Source organism: Apteryx mantelli, chromosome 1 (assembly GCF_036417845.1).
Source record: "Apteryx mantelli isolate bAptMan1 chromosome 1, bAptMan1.hap1, whole genome shotgun sequence".
In the NCBI taxonomy this organism is placed as follows: Eukaryota; Metazoa; Chordata; class Aves; order Apterygiformes; family Apterygidae; genus Apteryx; species Apteryx mantelli.
In genome coordinates this window covers 190535133-190554739 of record NC_089978.1, presented here as the reverse complement: position 1 = coordinate 190554739, position 19607 = coordinate 190535133, and the positions used below count along the sequence as shown (strand labels likewise).

Sequence of the window (19607 nt, the reverse complement as noted above, 5' to 3'; positions counted from 1 at the left end):
TACTTAACTAGATCAGCTAGGTGGGAGTTATTAGAACATACCTTCAGCTCCTTGCATCCAACATCCCACTGTAATTGAGTAATTGATACTTGTTTCTTTGATGTAATCCACGTTCGCCTCTGCTGGTTATTGTGCAGGTAGAAGATGACTAAATAGTAGTTTAACTTCGTGAAGTAGTTTGATCTTACATCAGTTTCATTCTCAAGAAGAAATCAGAGAAGTGAGCAGCCTTGATGCAGAACTGGAAAATCTTTTTTAGTACCTATTTCGGCACTGTGAACATGTTTACAGTGCACAAAAGCATGTGTTGCAGAGCTCTCTGAGATAGCAACAAGGCAAGCCCATAATTGCAAGTGATGCAGCAGAGCATCGTGCAGATGTTTGCACCTGTGTAAACTCCACAGGGCACGCTCAGGCATAGCTTGACACATGTGATACAAGCATGAGTGCATTGCTTCCAACTCAGCTGTGATCAATTCAGGTGTCTTTGAATCATGCACTACTGCATAACCACACCTACGAGTGGGAGTAGAATTGGCTCTGGTAGTCTTCATCCACAGTTTATTTTTGTTCTTTTTGGTAGCCCTGCAATAAAAGTATTCAGTGATCCAAGCTCCAGTAAAATGACTGAGTAAAAAAGGGAAAAAAATGGAATATTAAACAATATAACTAGCTTTGTGTCTTTAGCCTTCATGTAATTTTCTTTTTTAGATATTTCAGTGTGGGAAGCTCACACAGTTGTCCACAAGGGGCCAGATTCAGTTCTTCCATTTATTTAAAGCAACTATTCCTAATTATTGATACCATGATTTAAATTCAGCTTACCTAAGTGTCTCTGTTATAAAATATGCGATATTAGACTTCTAAGGGAGTATTTGCCTTGAATCATGGTATTTGAGAGGGAACATTTTACTCAGTAAATAACAACTTGCAATTTGTTAAAATTTTAGAAGTATATCTACATGAGTTTGGATGACTCAACTTCTGTGGACAACAAGAGCTTAGCCAAGATTTAGACACACTGCAGTGCCAGGTGACTATACCTGAGCAAGCACTGACATTTTTTCTTTAATTCTCATAGGAAGATTTTCTGTCTGCTAACAGCACTGCTGTAAAATTTATGATGATCATGAAGCATTAGGGTATTGCTCAGGTGAAGGACAATTATAAACTTGTCATTATTCGGAAGTTACCTTTTAAGAGCATCATTTTACCACAAGAAATTGTATTAAGTGCAATAAGATTTGAATTATATTTGTATTCTTTTGATAGCCATCAGGGATTCTAGATTATAAGCAGACAAATGTATTCCATAATTATTGAGCCTGCAAACAGATGGCCATTGACAGTGTTAGTGAGGCTTGTCATTTCCTAGAAACAAATGCTGGCAGATTTTGCGGATTTGCTGGACATGCCTCAAAATCTGGGTGAAGGCTCTTAATATAATTATTTTTAAAATATTTATTGAAAAAATGAATGGTCTCCTAGTCTTCCTTTTTTCCTGGTCCCTAAATATGATCTATGGTTTTGCTTCTCCAGACCCACACCAGTAATCCGCTGGATTAAAGAGGGTGGGGAACTGCCAGCCAACAGAACATTTTTTGAAAACTTTAAGAAGACTCTCAAGATCATAGATGTTTCTGAAGCTGATTCTGGAAACTACAAATGTATAGCAAGAAATATATTAGGTTCTACTCACCATGTCATTTCAGTAACTGTTAAAGGTAATACTCAAATAATCCCTTAAATAATAAATAATCCCTCAAATAATCCCTTGCATCTAGAATGCAAGAATGAACATATTCTGTTTGAAAAGCTTTCTAGGATGAACTATAGCTACAAGAATGAATGATAATGGTAAAAAAAATGTGAAGAAATGATCATTAAACCAATTAATTCTACCATCTGAGGGACTTCTCTGTCTCTAACAGATTTCTTTTTTTAATTTGTTATTTTATCAGGCAAGAAGCTAAATTGAGACTGTGCTGTAATAATTGTAAAATAATTTCTTAGCTTGTACCTGTGCGACATTTACTTTAGATCCTTAGATTACCTGTCATTAGACTGCTTCTTTCCCTTCTTTTTTATCTCCCTCCCCATCTTTCTTCTTCAGCCCCTCTTTATTTTCTTGATCCTTTCTGCTCTCCATTAATATAGCCCTGATTCTTCCTCTACTATATTTTTCTCATTTGTCTATTTGTCTCATGTTGTTATAGTCTTCTTCCTTTTTCTCCCTTAATCTGTATTTCTGTCATTCCTCCTCCTTCATGTTTTTTACCACTTGTATCCAATGATACTATCTTGCTAGTTCTAAAAACACAATATGTTGGTCTCAGTATGCCCTGTAAGTATGTGTTTTGAACATCATGAAAGAAAATATTTGGGATGAGAGCTAATTATTCTTTTAAGTAATCAGCTGTAGTGTTCATTTGGCAAGCTAAATATACATTTTTATTAATGTAATCTTTTTGTAGTCCAGTGTGCTTTTATGGTCAAATTCTACCTCCTTTTTAAGAATAGAAGTTTAATTTTCTATTTGCATCTATCCATCAATCTGAAATCTGAAATTTAATTGCAACATGTGGTAACATACGCTATTTGTGCTGGTTTATTGTACAAAAGGTAATGACAGAGATGAAGGCCTTTTGGTCAGGAAAATGTTTCATCCATTTTGATACCTGTGTGTTTTTCATCTGAGGTGAACATCTGGCCCTACTGCAATCATCCATTGAATTCAGAGAGACCAAGAATTTTGTCATTTCTAATTTTCACCCTTGACATTAAATCAATTTGCATAATCTACCCTAACTCCAATTCTATCAGCCTAAAGACTGTAACCATGGATATCTCTGAATTTAGTCAAAACATCACTCTATCTGCTGTAGATGCCATAGTTTGCTTTCTTTAGGAAAAACAAATTAGATTAAAAGCAAAACAAAGCAAATCTCGTTACTTATCTCAGAATTTTGAAGTAAACAGCGATCCCCTTTTTCAGTGCAGTGCATGGTCAATAGCTCTGTTTAGCCAAAGTGCAGTTTTATCAGTTAATTTTTGAGTATCACAGATACAAAAAAAATTAACAGTGCAAGTATATATCTATAGCTATATATGCTTTTTTGAATTATTTTATTGTTACAGTGACTGTACCATATGATTTTCTGTATATCATTTCGGAAAATGATTGCTGTGTTTCTCTTCCTAACGCCAGCTGCCCCATACTGGATAACAGCACCCAGAAACTTGGTCTTGTCTCCTGGAGAAGATGGGACATTGATCTGCAGAGCTAATGGCAACCCAAAGCCTAATATAAGCTGGTTAACAAATGGCGTTCCCATAGCAAGTAAGATTTTTAATTATCTTAGAATGAATAAGGGAATATGAGGAATGTCAGCTTTTTCTAATATAAATGAAGACTGTATATCTGAGTAGCTTTAGCCTGACGGTTAATACTAAATTATAAATGAAGTGGTAAAAATGCTAGAGTTCATAAAGGGGGAAAGAGAAAATGTGCCTTTGATGCGCTCGAGAGTGTTAGAATTTGTGAGTGTACACCTGGTCACCCCATCTGGTGTTCTACTGATGGTGTAGCTGCAGGGACGGGTCATAGCAACCAAGCTGTGCCACCTTCCTTTGGCAGGACTACTACTGGGGTCAAATTTCTACCATTGTGTTGCTTTGGCAGTCACGGTTGCTACCTCATTTGCTGCCCTAGTGGAAAACTAATTTTGTCTGAGAATTGAAAAGGTACCCTAAAAGGTTAGGCACTCAGATATACAGAGCACTTTTGCAGGGTTTACAGTTTAGAATATGTTTTAGCCGTCAAGGCTTCAACCCTAAAAAGCAGTAGCAAAACTGATTGGATGAGTCAGCAACTGCCTGGAAAACAACCTGTGCCAAGTAGGTGTTGAAGAAAAGGATCCGCCAAGGCAGTGAAACAGCTGGTTCCCTGTATATGGATAAGAAAAGCAACCCTGAATTGGTAATTGAGTCACTTAATTGATGAAGTGTTATGACTGGCAATGCTGTATGGCAGACGCAAGATAGCTGCTATATATATATATATTTATATATATATATATATAAAATGTAACTTGGAAAGAACTTGCTGGAGAAAACTGTGGTATGTTGTCAGTTCTTTTGGCACTCGGCATAGCCTGTACCGTAAAATCGTTCTTGGTCCTTTTACCCTTATCCTTCTTCTTTCATGAGACAGTGTTATAAAAACCAAACAATCTACCCTGTTGCCTTGTTAGAGATAGTATATTCTAAAATATTGGCATGTTGAAAGTAGTAAAGAGTAACTGGAAGACTGAGTTTCAGGAGAGGTTTAAGTATGTTGATGAAGTAAATGTCATGGAGTTTGAGACACGGAGAATTCTCTGCAGTGATAATCTAGGAAATAACAGCAGGAGAACAGGAACAAGATATATTCAAAGCATTTGGGATACAGGAGAGATGAAACTGAGCTGAAGGGAAAGAATATACAACTTTCTGAAAAAAATGAGGATATATGTATATATACATTTAAACAGAAGCATTTACCAAAGAGTCTCTTTCAAGAATACTAATTAAAGTTGAGTCTCTAGCCTGAGAGTTTCCGTTGGTTAAGTAAGTTATGTAAGCTGAAGTTAACTAACACCACCATTTCGGAGAGATATTTCTCACCCCAGCGAACAGTGATAAGTGTTTAAGGAAGACAGGAAAACGTCAATGTTTATATTGTATATATTGGACCTCTGCATATCTTAATGCCTGGTTTATAATTGAATTTTGTACCTGTTCTGATCTTTTCTTTCTGGGTTTTTGGGTAGTCTCATTTTCCTTTCTGTCTTTTATATAATCACCATTTTTTTTGTTTTGATACAATTAGACCCTGTCATCCTGATAGTTTAACCCATCTTTACAGCCCTCCTGATTGCTAACATCTTTTGCAACTGATAATGAGATTCCCCTTTGCCCTGCATTGCTGCCTTGTCAATGCCGTAGGACATGCTATTTGTCTGACAGACAAGTGCATTTGCCAGAACAGCAAGGATGTGTCTTGCATCCTGGCAGAATAGCAATAGAACATTAAGAAATATAATGTTTTCAGAAGCAGTTACAGGATGCCACCAAACTTCCCAAATACTAGGGCAGCATATATTGGCTGACTGGCCAGGAGGAATCAGTATACAAAGTCTGATGGAAGGGAACTCAGTAAAAATTGAGAGACTTTAATGAAATGACCCACTCAACCTCAGTAGGAAAAAAAAAAAGGAAAGGAAAAAGAAGACAGGAGAAGAATAATTTGGTGGCTTTGCCTTATGTAAAAGGTCACCCATTACTAAGCAAGACTGAAGTCTTATTCACTTTAAATATTTAAGTAAAAGTTTACTGGATGCTCCAGTACACTGAATCTCTCAGGGCATCTAAAAGAGAAGCAGCATGATCACAGAAGATGCAGTTCTTATGAATCTTTTGATTTTGTAATATTCTGAATTACTAAAAGCTGGTCTGGAGACTCCTAACTACAGTGTGCCCTTTTGTTCACTTGTTACTAAGTGATAGAATTGAGCCCCTGTTCTTGCAGCTGAATTATTAGTAAACTGTAAAAGGAAACTAAAGCAGCTGTTTCAGCTTCAGAGCAGCGCTGAGAGCGCTACACCCATGGCAGCATTTCAAAGAAAAAGAGCTACATTTGAATTTCAAAGCCCTGCTGTCATCATATATCTCACAATGTGCCTCCTGTGGCCCAGTAATCTGTTTGCAATACTTTAATTTTCTACTGGAAAGCACAACTGGGAAATGCCTAATTCTTCTGGTTTTGTTTTTCCATAAGTCAGACAAGGAAGGGGGAATGTTGAAGAAAAAGCCATTCGTCCATATCTCAGTCAAAGGGTGAGGCTTAAATACCAAAAGAGGAGAAGGAAAAGGGAGGAAAGATGAAGAGCAGCTTCATATCAAAATAAAGAAAAAAAAGTAATGTATTTTAAATATCTGTGAAAAAAAGAGCAACGGTGTGCATTTTGCCAGATTATATTATCCAGAGTAAAAACATTTTTGAAGGAAGATTTTAGGTTCCTTTCAGTCTTTAATTTTCATCAACAATAATACTTAAAAGAAAAAACTTTAAATTTACAGCAAGCTGTTTCAGACATCCTGGAGTGATAAGGACCTAACCTTATAATGTTTACTCACAGGAGTAATTTGAACTTACATGGACAGTCCCACTGAGGTCAATTAGAATTACTTTTGCAAGTAGCAGTTGAAAGTTCAGGCCATGACTCTGCTTTGCCTTGTGCTTCAATTAGTGCTGAAGTTCTGCATTGTTTATACTGCTGCATAATACGTTGTGTTTTACTGCTTAGATGTTCAGCATGGTTTTACAGAGGGGAAACCATGCATAAAGTATCTCAACTTTTAGGAAAGTAACAACCCAGAGTAATTGGGGAGGGGAAACACTTTCATAATTGGACTTCAGAAAGGCATTTCAAATACTGCAGAAAAGACTAATTTATTGGTTCAGTAGTTTATAGTTCACAGTGAGCTATTAAATATTAAATACACACACTTAGATTTAGACAAAGTAGTGCACTGAAAGGCGCTATTTATCTTCTTTCAACATGTCCTTTGCTTGTTTATATCACATTTCACATTAAATCTTAGTTTTTAGTTAGTCTCCATTAGTAATCACATTGAATTTAAATGAAAAACATTAGCCCTTAGTTTTGCTTCATGAAAGGACTTGATAATCCCTGGCTGAGAGATTTGTCATCCATTGCGTTCTCTGCGAGTATACACACAAGCTGTTCACCACAGCCATGGGAGCAGGGGGTGAAGTCTACTGGACTCTGATGCCCCAAGGAATTCAGTCTCAAGGGGGAGAGCGCTGCCAGGACAGGCATTTATCCACCACTTCTGCTATCATTATGTTGGAACTATGCATCTGGCCTAATAACTGTAGCAGATACTCAGTTTTATGTATTCTGCATAAGCAGTTGTGGCTAGCACATAGAATAGAGAGAGAGGCTGCAGGTAATATTGTGCTGTCCCTTTGGGGGTTAATAGTACTGTCAAAATCAGAAAATTGCCCTGGAACAAGGATTAGAATTGTCTCATGAAAAGATTTTTCTGAGGAGCAAGTTGGGTTAGTAGAAGAAGGAAAAGAACATCTTTTTCCATGTCCCATCTCTTCCAAAATTAAGTCTGACAGTTCTCTGTAAGGGGTAGAGTAAGGCAAAATTGGGTTACTTTACTAAGTCTCATTTTTATTGCTTAGTTTCAATCCTGGTTTTAATGTATAGTGTCTGAAGTATGTCTGCTGCACTATACTTCTGCCCACCCTTCTGCCCATCTATTTCACTACCTGTTTTTGTCCTGCCTGTATTCAACTCTGAAACCATAACCCAAGCTTCTGCCAGCTCAGAACTTCTACAGCTTTTTTGCATATGTCATTAGATCAGTGTTTATCTGCATAGAAATATGTCTGTAGTTCCATGTGACCATGAAACTTAAAGCCAAGTAAGGTGAACCATTGCTTAAATTCCCTTTCTTCACCTTATCCTTCCTTCCTCTTCTCTCCAACTTCCCCCAAAAAGGCAAAAAAAGGATTCTAATCCCGTAACATTCTCTAAATACATAATACGATATTTTGGCAATATGATCACAGATTTGAGAGGATGGATTTGTCTTGCAAAATATCACCTGATCTGAGTTAACTGGATGCTCATTGGTGGGCCTTATAGTAAACCAGGAGGTCCCTGCATTAGGGACATATCTTCTTATCAAGCCACCTCAATGACTACACACTGGAACGTTCTTCCCACTTTTATTGATCGGTTGGTTAATAAAAAAGCAAAAGTTACTGTAATGCAGGTGATTCTGCAATCCTTTCAGAACTTGAAAAGCATACATGAGCATCACTAGACAAGGACCATATGTTTCCAAATTCTTATCAAGTTTAAAAAAAACTATTGTCTTTGCTTTCTTAATTTTTTTCACAATAGCAGGGTCTTCAGAGCTATTTCTAAGGTTAGAGTTGTTCAAAATCGTCTTTAAGCCATGGCTGGTTTCAGCTACCAGTTTACTTTCACTATTATCTATGCATAAACTTAAAGACAGAATTACAGTAATGGTAGAACTACGACAAGCATTCTGTATGAAAATCTAAATCAAATAATGGCAGATAAACACTGCTTCTCTGAAAAAACAGTATTTTCCTGTTGATGCAGAATGCTAACATAACTCAGTTTTAGTAAAGACAGACTGACTCTGTGCTATAACACTTAAACAACAGACTTTGTTACTACATTGCTGTCAGTTTTTCAGAGGTACTGCATAGTTCTGTAGTCCAAAACCATATTATTCATAAACTTAAAAAGCTAACAATTACTGTATGAAAGGTTTTTCAACAATCATATATAGTCATATATAGTAAATGCATATCAGGAATGATTACCTGTGATTTGCAGGGGATACAGGCATCTAAAGACACTCAGTAATGAATCGTTCCGCTTTTTTTCCAAAGAGAAATTCTTCTCTTTTTTCACCATGTTTTTCTGTGACATTTTACTGATCTAGGTAAGATAACCTCTTCACACATGCCAAGATATTATGTATGTATTCTCATTGATATGGGGAAAAGCAGTCAAGTAATTTTGTTCCTTTCTCTTCCAGCTTGTTTTCGGCTAGGGAGAATCTCTAGTACATCTGAGGATGTCATCAGCATTTTCACTGTAGAATAGAAACAGTTAGTACTTACATATCCTAAAAACTATGACTAATTTCATATCTTAAGCATTTTCTGTCAAAAAAATTCATATTTTTTTTTAGAAATCAGGCTGACGTTTGTATTATTTGTTTGGACTGATAACATTATGTTGTATACTGTGTCATCAGTTGACAATTGTTCTGATCATAACTGTGTTTAACTTCCTGAATGTGCACAAATATACATCGAACAGCAATTAGAATTGGTCAGGAAAATGAAGTACTTCAGCAGAAGAGGGGGAAAAATTCCAACAAAATCTGTTATTTTTCCTTCCATTTTCAAGCATAGTGGTGTGTTTTAACCATATGTGTTCAGAAAGCATATTTGGTGCTTTCCAAGTTTCCACCTTTTTTTCCAGAAAAAAGAATGGTGCCATAAGTGGTTATTTAAACATACTAACAGAAGTAATTGCTTGGACTGTCTAAGGTTTATGAAAAAGAATGTGAATATGCGTTCAGGTGAACAGATGCTATTCGGGGTACTGATGACTAACTGTGACAAAAGTATCTGATGGAGGCTGTACCTTCTCTCTACAGGAATATGCTTATGTAGCTGTAGAATCAAAAATCTGTGTCATACAGTGATGGAAAAATAAGGTGAAACAAAGCAGTCAGGTCTTTGATGTAAGCATGTTCATAAGTCTTTAAAACGTTGAGATTTGATAGTTTGGGGAGTAAATGCTGGCTTTTACAGGCCATGTGTGCAACTATCTGTTATAGCAGCAGAACTCTGACAGCAAACGCTCATTTGTTATCCTGATTGTACGCACCCATTTTAAGTGTTAAGAAATTGTTTGATACTTACAATACCAATGTCTAATTCAGATTTGTCAAATTTCTCAGTAGCATTATCTTCCTTTCATCCAGCCATCCTGTAAAGTTGCTGTCTGGCCAGAATCCCACTGTAAAGGCAAATAAGCTCTGCCTGAGTATAGCCGTCAGCTGAATGTTTAGGATCAGTAAAGCAGCTGGGTGATATAACACCTAACTTTTTGGGCCTGGCCATGCAAAATGAAGTGTAGCACCTGGGCAAAGATATGTAAGGTGCTGTTTGTGATGTATGGGAGCATTAGGTGTGTCAGAAGACAATCTGTAATGGGCAGCAATCTCAACAGGCAGCTTGCTAAAATCACTGCTGTTCAGCTTGCAAATGGCTAGACTGGTCCAATGGAAACACTGATTAACCAGGTACTTTTCTCAGGTATTTTTTGCCCTCTAAGGACCCACAGCTTGAAACCCTTTTCTGAAAACAGGCATCTACTTCTTTTCCTTCAAAGGACTGAGGAGGGATTTCTCTTTTTCTTATTTCTCTTTTCTGTAAATGCAGCAGCGGGAAGAGAAGATGCTACCCTTCTTTTTATATGATAATTTAATGCTTAGGTCATTTTTTTAAGATCCAGTTCCATCTTCAGCTGGAGAAGATTGAACTAATTAATGGCTTCCATCTCCCTGAAAGGAGCAGCCATGTGTAAGTTGTTACATATGGGAGCGTGTGTGAGGGAGGTGTTCTGTGCAGCCATTAAAGCTGTGTCAGCATATAGAAAATGATTCAAGACTCAGTGGACAAGAAAGGGAAACAGAGCAAGGGGCCGGGAGTAGCACAGGGGTTAGAGCATCCCCTTGGGTGTGGGAAGTTCTGCTACTTTGGGGGAGGATAGTTGTAAGTGTTTTCCATTTAAAAGTGATTTGTATGCAGAGACAGACCACTTATCACAGATGACTGGCCAGCCTGCTAGGCTGCTCATCTGCTCCATTTTCAGGCCATAAATCTTTTAATGCAAATGGCATGTAAATGGAATATGAAGCAATATGGAACACAGGTTGCAATAGGAAGTAAAGCAAAAGAGAATTAAAAAGTGCTAGCAATCCAGAAGCCCAGAGAAAAGTTAAGCATTTAAACTTCTAGTAGTTCCTTCTTTTTCTTCTTTTTCCTTTTCCAATTTTTTAAATTTGTGTTATTGATTTGAACTCAGAGTGGTTTAAGATAAGAGTAAAACAATAGAGTTGAAAACTGTTCTTGAGGCATCTCTTTGGTAATTAGTGTAATTACTTTACATGTAAAATGGCCTTAGAATTCAACCAAGATGGAAATATCCTTAAGAAGAAGCTCAGAACTGTAGTCCCTTTCATCCAGTTTCTTCCCTCTTATAGGATTCAGTAGTAGATATCTCAATAAAAATGAGAAAATATAGGGAAAATTTCCCCCCTTTCTTCACAGTTGAATATAGATATATTGTCTGAAGCATAAGGAGTTATCACTTATTTTATATTAATATATCAATTTTATTAACATGTTTCAATATTAATAATGCTTTGATAAAATATTGTTTTAATATTTACTTAAAATATTAAACGATAGTTTGCATTTTTATGCATCATGGTATTACAAGCTAATTTTTTTGTTTTACCTCTGTAATTCCATTCAGTTGTATCAAAACTGATAGCTATTATTTTTCAGAAATATCTCAGAATTTTTTTTTTCTGTTATATTCTTAACTCTCCTGGGATACAGCTCGCAATACTACAGAACAGTTGAGGAAACGACATTGTTTAATACTTACTCAAAGGAAAGGGTGCCACCTACTGAATTACTATCACTGCTGTCGTGAACATTCTTCATTTCTTAATTTTGTGCTAAAGAATTAAGCTTACTTGTATTTTACTCTGAGATAGTTTTCAACTGAGTAAGGCTATTTTTATATTTGGAGAAATATTTATGCATATAACAACTTATTTGAAAAGTTGAAACCTTTAAATCACAGAAAATTCTAAAGTTCCATTGTCATTGTAACATCATTTTCTTTTGGTATTCAGAAATCTTCCTTTATTTTTCTAGATATTGTCTCTATTTGCCTGAAACTTGTCATATCAGTATTTTTCCTCCAAAATGCATGCAAAATATGACCTTAAATTCACTTCTTAAAAAAAAAACAAAAAACACATGCACACAAAATATGAACTCTGCCATCCTGAGTTAAATATGTGTAAAATTGACAGAACTTCCTTAAGTGCATTGGAATTCACATCTTAATGAGTAAATGCTCATCCAGGAAAACAGAATAAAGAGCCTGTGCTCTTTCACATTGTTTCTTCTTTTCACAAGTACAAAATGAATAATCCAACAGCAAGTTAAGCAAAACAACTTTTTTTTTTAAACACCAACAGTTGCCCCAGAAGATCCTAGCAGAAAGGTAGATGGTGACACCATTATTTTCTCAGATGTGCAAGAAAGGTCAAGTGCTGTCTATCAGTGCAATGCTTCTAATGAATATGGATACCTGCTGGCAAATGCATTTGTGAATGTTTTGGGTAAGAAACAAATTTTTCAATTCTTCAGTCGTCTTCACAGTATTCAGTTGTTTCCTGCTAATACAGAGATTGCATGCCCAAACCTTTCTTGAGATCTTTATTGAGTGGGAATGGACATGTTTCCTGAGCACTGTAAGAGCTGTATATATACCTTGTTCTTTGTAAAATAGTCATGGAACCTGGGGGAAACTTAGAAGAAATTTTATCCTTTTCTTGTTTATGTAAATCAAGCAAAGGTATGTATTATAAATAAGGCAGGAATATTAGCTTTAAGTATGTTTTGGTTCACTTTCATTGTTTGTTGGTATTTTGGATCAGTTAAATGATTGTTCCATCTAAAAATTGCAGTTTAAAACACATTGTGTTCCTTCTGCAAAGATCCCTCCTTCAGATAAGCCCCAAAAAGGACTCAGCTAATTTCCATCATGGAAGAGATTTTGTAAATTGCTATTGCAGGGGGCTGTGATTATGCATTTGTCTCAAAGGCCTCCAAGAATGTGTTTATAGGTAGGAGATACTGTGAACTCTCTAATTTTTTTCTCCGAATTTAACAAAACTAGTAGCAAAATTCTAGGCAGAATGACCTCTAAAGATTCTCCTAAAGGAACTGGCAGGTCCTTTGATTGAGGGTCACTGTCTTTTAAATGAAAGAGCTCCTTCTGAATCCAGGATTCCTTTCAAAAAAGCAGATGTTTCACCAAATATAATCCTAGCTTCTTTCTGCTTGCAGGTTTGGAAATATATCCCAAAAGTTTCTTTCCTTGAAATACGTTCTGATTAAGACTCTGCAAATGAAATTGTTTGTTTTGGTGCCCATCGCTATTACTGTAAGCAGGGAGGAAGCTTTTTTTTTTTTTTTTTTTTAAACAAGAAATTTCTCCTATACTACAGTTTCTTCGGCTACTGGCAGCAGAACATACTTGGACTTGGACTGAGACCAGAAATCACTTCAGAGAAAAATGTTAACATGTAATTCTTTAGACCATTCTTGATGTCTTAGTATTTTGTATTTTCATCTTTGTATATGTATGCAGATTTTCTTTGTCTTTTCAGCTGAGCCTCCAAGAATTCTAACTCCTGCTAATAAACTGTATCAAGTCATTGCAAACAATCCTGCATTGCTAGACTGTGCTTATTTTGGTTCACCTAAGCCTGAAATTGAATGGTAAGCTATTAAGCTATTGTTGTGTTTAAAATATGTAAAAAAAAAAAACCAAAAAAAACCAGTTATATCTATGAAAACAAATATTTAAAACTTTAAAACTGTTTTACTTGATTTACAATTTTAAAATAGTATATTTTAAAGGTAAGCTGATTATGTCATGTTAATACAATACTTATGTAACGTAACAACAGTTAAGTTATCCCTACAGAGTCAAGTTTACTTTTCAGTATGTGATTCTGTCTATAGCACCTATAGATTCTGTGGTAGTCCAGGTTTGTGTTTTCTGACAATAAAGTTCCATAGAATTAAAGTATGATGTTGGATAATGATATTACTTTTAATATAAAGGTTTAAGGGAGTGAAAGGTAGCATCCTGCGTGGAAGTGAATACGTTTTCCATGATAATGGAACCTTGGAAATTCCAGTGGCTCAGAAGGATAGTACTGGTACATACACGTGTGTAGCAAGGAATGAATTAGGAAAGATACAAAATGAGGTGCAGTTGGAAGTGAAAGGTAAGAAATTAATCACTGTTTCATCACAGGTTAGTGCGGAATTTCAGGCTTTTAACCTATCTAATACTGATCTTAAATTTCAGATCCAACAATGATAATTAAACAGCCAGAATACAAAGTGATTCAGAGAGCTGGCCAAGTTTCATTTGAGTGTACAATAAAACATGATCCTACTTTAATACCAACAGTTATATGGTTGAAAGATAATGGAGAGCTGCCAGATGATGAAAGGTATGGACAAAATAATATATATATTTTTTTTTTCCCAGTTTCTTCCAGTCACTTTTTTTCCTGGTCTGTTCTGAAAGACACGTATTGAAGAATAATAAATATCATCACTATCTCATATTTGGTGACTAAAAGCCATACTTACTGTGGAGACAATATTAAGATAGAATTCAAATAAAATTAGATATAAAATTTTTAAATGTGCACATTGATAATATATATCAATTGTAGGGAGAAGATAATTGGCATAAGAAGCCAAACAGATGATGGAAGAAATATTTTGCTGTAGATCACAGAAAATTAAAAATAGATTGAGCATATTTGGAAATAAGAACACATGAGAAAGAGAGGCAATTACTGTGGGAAGATGTTTAATAGCAATGCAGAAAAGGCTGACATAGTTCCATAGCTTACATTCATCTCTAGATATTTGCTGAAGTACACAAGTACAGGGGAGTTGACAATATTTTTGTGCAAGTTTCTTATAAAAGTACCAGTTATTGAAAAATTAGTGGCTGAATTTATTGTATTTACAGGTTTCTAGTTGGTAAAGACAGCCTGACCATTATGAATGTAACTGATGAAGATGATGGAACGTATACTTGCATAATTAATACCACTCTGGACAGTGTTTCAGCAAGTGCTGTGCTTACTGTTGTTGGTAAGAATACTCTAAAACTTTATAATAGCAGAATTGTGTTTAATTTCTGTTAAATTTGAAAACAGTATTAGATCTAAAATGAAAAACACAAACACAGTTTCAGTAGCTAGGATAGGACAAAGGAAATTTCACCACTTTGTATGCATTTCAGATTAAAAAAAAAAGAGTAGTCTTGCTCTCAAGTTCACCATTGAATCAGCAACTTATAAAACGGTTCAGATAACACATTCAGTTTCATGCTGTATAGGTTTTTATTTATATCCTACCTAGATAACACAGTGGATCAAATATTGCAGAATATTTGAACATAAACAGGTTATCACAAGAACCTTGTTGGCTACTAAATTCTGCTTCAGAAAGACTGGGCATGCTTGATAATAGGATTTTTCAAGGATTTCCTTTGTAAATTAGTCCTCTGTTAAGTTCTTATCATTGCAAGTGGCTGTAAAATGTGTTACTTTGCTCCTGCTCACAATTGGTAATAGTCTTGAATAATGTTCTGTGTGATTCTTACCTAATGAAGTTAAGCTGAACCAAAGTTCAACCTAAACGTTGAAGTCAAGTACACTTGTGTTTTAAAATTATATTGTGATCTTATACCTATTCAAGAATGACATACGTCAAACATTTAATATTTATTTACAAGTTTTTACAAGATTGTTACTTTATTTATTTTATTAAAGAAATTGGATAAAATATTAATATTTGTATCACTTTTCAGTGAAAAATTACCAGTATATGTTTTAAAGTCAACCATTTACTGTAAATATATTTTCTTCTCTATTAATTGTAGTCTTTAACTACCTGCAATATTCTGTTTCTTTGGCTACTAACTGATTAAACCGTTTATATTAATGTTCTTTTCAGCTGCTCCCCCAACTCCAGCTATCATTTACGGTAAACTAATGCAAAGTTCTCTTTCTACATCATCTGAAAGACATATTTCTCATTTGCCTATTGCAAACTGCAACATCTTTTTTTCCCTTTTTTTTCCTCTGTGTTTCTGTGTGTATGTGTGTGTGGGGGGGGGGGTATCATTCCGTTTTACCAACTGTTCCAACTACTGGAGTACTAGACTTTGGAACTGTAGAATCAAAGCTTTGTATTTTAGCAAATAAATAATTTGCAGAGTTCAATTATTTTTAATTAAGGTTGGTTGCAGTGTGGGTTTTTTTTCATGTTGAACACTGTAATGCAAATTAGTTATATAATAAATGAAAAAAAAGATTCCAAAGGTAAATTCACATCTTGGTTGAAAGCTAATTCACTATGAAAGATCTTGCACCCTCCAAATTATGGTATATTTTTCCACCGCCTTCAAAGACAACTTTATAGGTGTGATGTACTTTATTTCATAGTTTGGCTTCATTTTACTTCACTCTAGAAGTGGTTAGGACTGTATTGCCCAGTCAGTTTGTGCCTGATGAAGTTTCTGATGCAGATTTTTAAATTAAAGTTACTCTATGAAAAAAAAAATCTCTTGGCCACATACAGTCTTTAATTTGACGACATTTTTCTGAATTTGCATTTGAAGTTACAACATAATATGCCTGATTCTGAAAACACTTTAAAGTATGAGTAACTTGGGCACATTTATATAAGTTCTATCATGTTCAGTGGAAATGCTTATGTGTATTTAAATGAACCTACTCATTAGTCTTGATATTGAGTAACAATTCATATAATTATTTTCAGCAATTTGGAATGGACATTTATATCTTTATGCATGATGAGAATGTACATTAACAGCTCCTTTGATATTTCAGGGTTCTTAAAAAGTACAGCAAAAAATAAATTGCTCAGTGACTAGCAATTAGTTTCTATTTGCACTATATTTGTTTTGAATTCACATGCAAAATATTTGTAGGGATTCTGAACAGCTTCTTTCATGTCAGTGCTTCTTTATTTTCCATGTTTTATTAATTATTTTTAGTTGCAGTAGATTACCACTCATTCACTAAACATGCATTTCATATTTCTTTGCTTCTCATTACAATTCAATCAGATGTAGATAAAATCAAACGTAGATTCTTGTTTTTAAGTTAATAATACGTTAATAGGTTTCCAGTTACATCAGTTCTTCTGCATTTTCTAACAATTGCATGCTAATGGTCATTAAATCATACTTACATAATTAAAGTAGATCTGCATTGCTATATTATTTTAAACATTTTGATTTGAATACAAGGATTGTTTTGAAGAAGAAACTACATATTCTGGTCTGAGTATTTACTTTGTGTTCATTTGATTTACAGCTCGGCCAAATCCACCCTTTGATTTGGAATTGACAGGTCAGCTTGAAAGAAGCATAGAACTCTCGTGGATACCAGGAGATGAAAATAACAGTCCAATTACAAGTATGTTTGTCTGTATTTATTGTAAAAGCGTTAAATTAACTGTTCTTAGATTCCAAAGACTTCTGAGATAAATATTGTATGCAGCATGTAAGAATGGCAAATTCATTCACTACACTTGGCATTTATTTACATAACAAAAATTTACTGAATGTTCTCTACTATATGGTCAAGCAGAAAGATTTATTTACTGCCCTAAGAGCTGGGGTTTTGATCCAAAAAACTGTGCTAGCCAACTGTTAACATAGAAGTTGACACTGATATGGGCTCTTTCTGACAAGGTCGAGTCTTATGAATACATACCGAGTAAACTTGTTCAGTGGATAAAAAGTTACTTCTATATGCTTTTGAAGGAGAAAGAGATCTCTTCATAAGAGATGATACTAGGTGGTGTTGGCTCATGTCAGAGCTTTTCTGGAAGTGAGATATTGTCTTACACTCTGAAAAATAAATTTGGAAATTGAACATTTCCTATTAAATAATGCTGTTTTTAATTACAATACAATTCCAGTTGCTTTGTGATTCCTTGAGTGCCTGCAAGAAAGAGATTTGCTTCAAAAGTAAGCCTCTTGCTGCTGCTGTTATCCCTTCAAAGTACGGGTCAAGACTCAAGGATAGCACTTCGCAATGAATGATCCCTTTACACAGTTAATAAAGTTCACATGCTAGAATTTCTCTGAAAGCTCAGGTAGAAAATTTTTCTTTGAAGTATCATATGAATTGTTCTTCCACAGTTGCAGGCAGAATGACAGTTACAAGGGAAGCAAAAAACAGTAATGAAAATTTTGATGGTGCTTGTCCTATTTTTTTTTTTAAATATAAAATATATAACCTTTCAATGAAGAGTCTCATCAAGAAAGCACTGTATCCCAAAACCTTTATCTGTGAGCACCGAGCAACAACTATAACTCAGACAGTAATTTGGGGCCAGTTCTCCCTCTTTCCTTGCACTTAGATCAGGATTAAATCTTCCAGCTTTAAGCCCAGAAGCCTATACTTAGTACTAGTTAGACATCTTGGATCCTCAGATAGTTGTAGATCACTGCTAGATGAATATTATTTCTAAATAGTACTATCAGTTTTCTTCTAAAAGCAATTTCAAGAAGCCCTTCATAATTACCTTAGTAGTGCAAAGAGGATATATTCTAAGTCTTATTCTGGCTTCTTGTCCATATCTATAAATGAGATAGGGCAAGATTTTCAACATAGCACAGAGACATTTGATGCTGGTCTAAAGTTGAAATATCAGAACTTAAGGTTACGTGGAATGTACTTAGACTACGCATTCCTCTCCCTTTTCTTTACTGTAGCCTACTAACTCTTGTTAAGGGTTTCAGAAGTTTTGTCGCATATATCTAAGAACAGGAGGCTCTTATGGCTGTTTCACAGGTGAAGAAAATGTCCTTTTTCCTTTGATAATGATCTTCTTTTTGGGGTTCTACAAACCTATTTATCCCTGAGGTTATATACCCTGTAGGGGTGAAGCACAAGGCCCTGACAGCAATCGTAGTGGAGTTCACACCGAGAACTCGCAGGAAATTTAGTTGCTGTGCATACACCCCTTGGTTTAATTTGAAAATACTGAAGATTGCACTCAAAAACCTCCCTCAATTATTGGTTCTTGGCTTTAAATAGTTTTTTGCTAAACTGATCTTACTGGGGAAAATGGAATAGTTAGATAGTTTTAATATTGTACAGATACTTTATTGTCAGCTTCGTACAATTAAGAGCAATATACCTGTCTGCCAGAGATTACTTTTACATCAAAATTCCAAACTTGTCCCACTTTCCTATTGTGATAGTTCCATGTTCCTCTTGCATTTAAATCCAGTACCTGAGAGAGCTCTTGTGTGTTACCTGACAGCTACACTAGTAAGAATACTTAATAATAAAAATAAGAGTGTTTCTATTACATTTCTGTTTAGGCACTACTTTTGAGATCCCCACTGTAGATTTTGGGTGAGTTTTGTGTTCTTGGATTTCAATTTCCATGTTTAAAAAAAGTTGATTAGGTTGTTCCTCTCTGATTAGCTCATTTAAAAATGACTATGCGCATCTCGGAATGTATTGGAAATTTTGACATAAAATCGGATTCAATTTTTGTTCATAGATTTTGTTATTGAATATGAAGATGGACTGCATGAACCAGGGGTATGGCATTACCAGACAGAAGTTCCTGGAACTCAGACAACAGCACAGTTGAAGCTGTCTCCATACGTCAACTACTCATTCCGTGTGATAGCAGTCAATGAGATCGGTAGAAGTCAGCCAAGTGAACCATCTGAGCAGTACCTGACAAAAGCTGCAAGTAAATAAGTATTCCCATTTGTGAATGATTTATACTTTGAATGGCATTGATTTTGCTTGGAACACACACAGAAGTCATCCTTTTCACATGTAAATATTTAATTTTTAGACCCTGATGAAAATCCTTCTAATGTACAAGGGATAGGCTCAGAACCTGATAATTTGGTGATAACATGGGAGGTAAGCTTGGGCTTGGGGGTTTTTTGGTTTTAAGTCTGTGAGTAGCATTTTTTTAGAGAAGTAATGATGTAACTGTGAATACCCCATGATAAGCTATATTTGTTTCTTGTTGGAAATATTTTTGAAAAAGAATAAAAATC

The 19607-nt window shown here is 35.2% G+C and overlaps 1 protein-coding gene across 1 annotated transcript in view; it reads left to right on the top strand.

The window, feature by feature from the left end:
- NRCAM (neuronal cell adhesion molecule) overlaps positions 1-19607 on the top strand; it is a 68837-nt gene that overhangs the window by 12311 nt on the left and 36919 nt on the right. Inside the window, exons 8-18 of the mRNA XM_067289953.1 lie at positions 1540-1724; positions 3209-3340; positions 11914-12057; positions 13111-13222; positions 13571-13737; positions 13821-13968; positions 14502-14626; positions 15494-15523; positions 16882-16983; positions 19091-19288; positions 19397-19467. Coding sequence (XP_067146054.1) covers positions 1540-1724; positions 3209-3340; positions 11914-12057; positions 13111-13222; positions 13571-13737; positions 13821-13968; positions 14502-14626; positions 15494-15523; positions 16882-16983; positions 19091-19288; positions 19397-19467 — 1414 coding nt within the window. The remainder of the gene's footprint in view (positions 1-1539; positions 1725-3208; positions 3341-11913; positions 12058-13110; positions 13223-13570; positions 13738-13820; positions 13969-14501; positions 14627-15493; positions 15524-16881; positions 16984-19090; positions 19289-19396; positions 19468-19607) is intronic.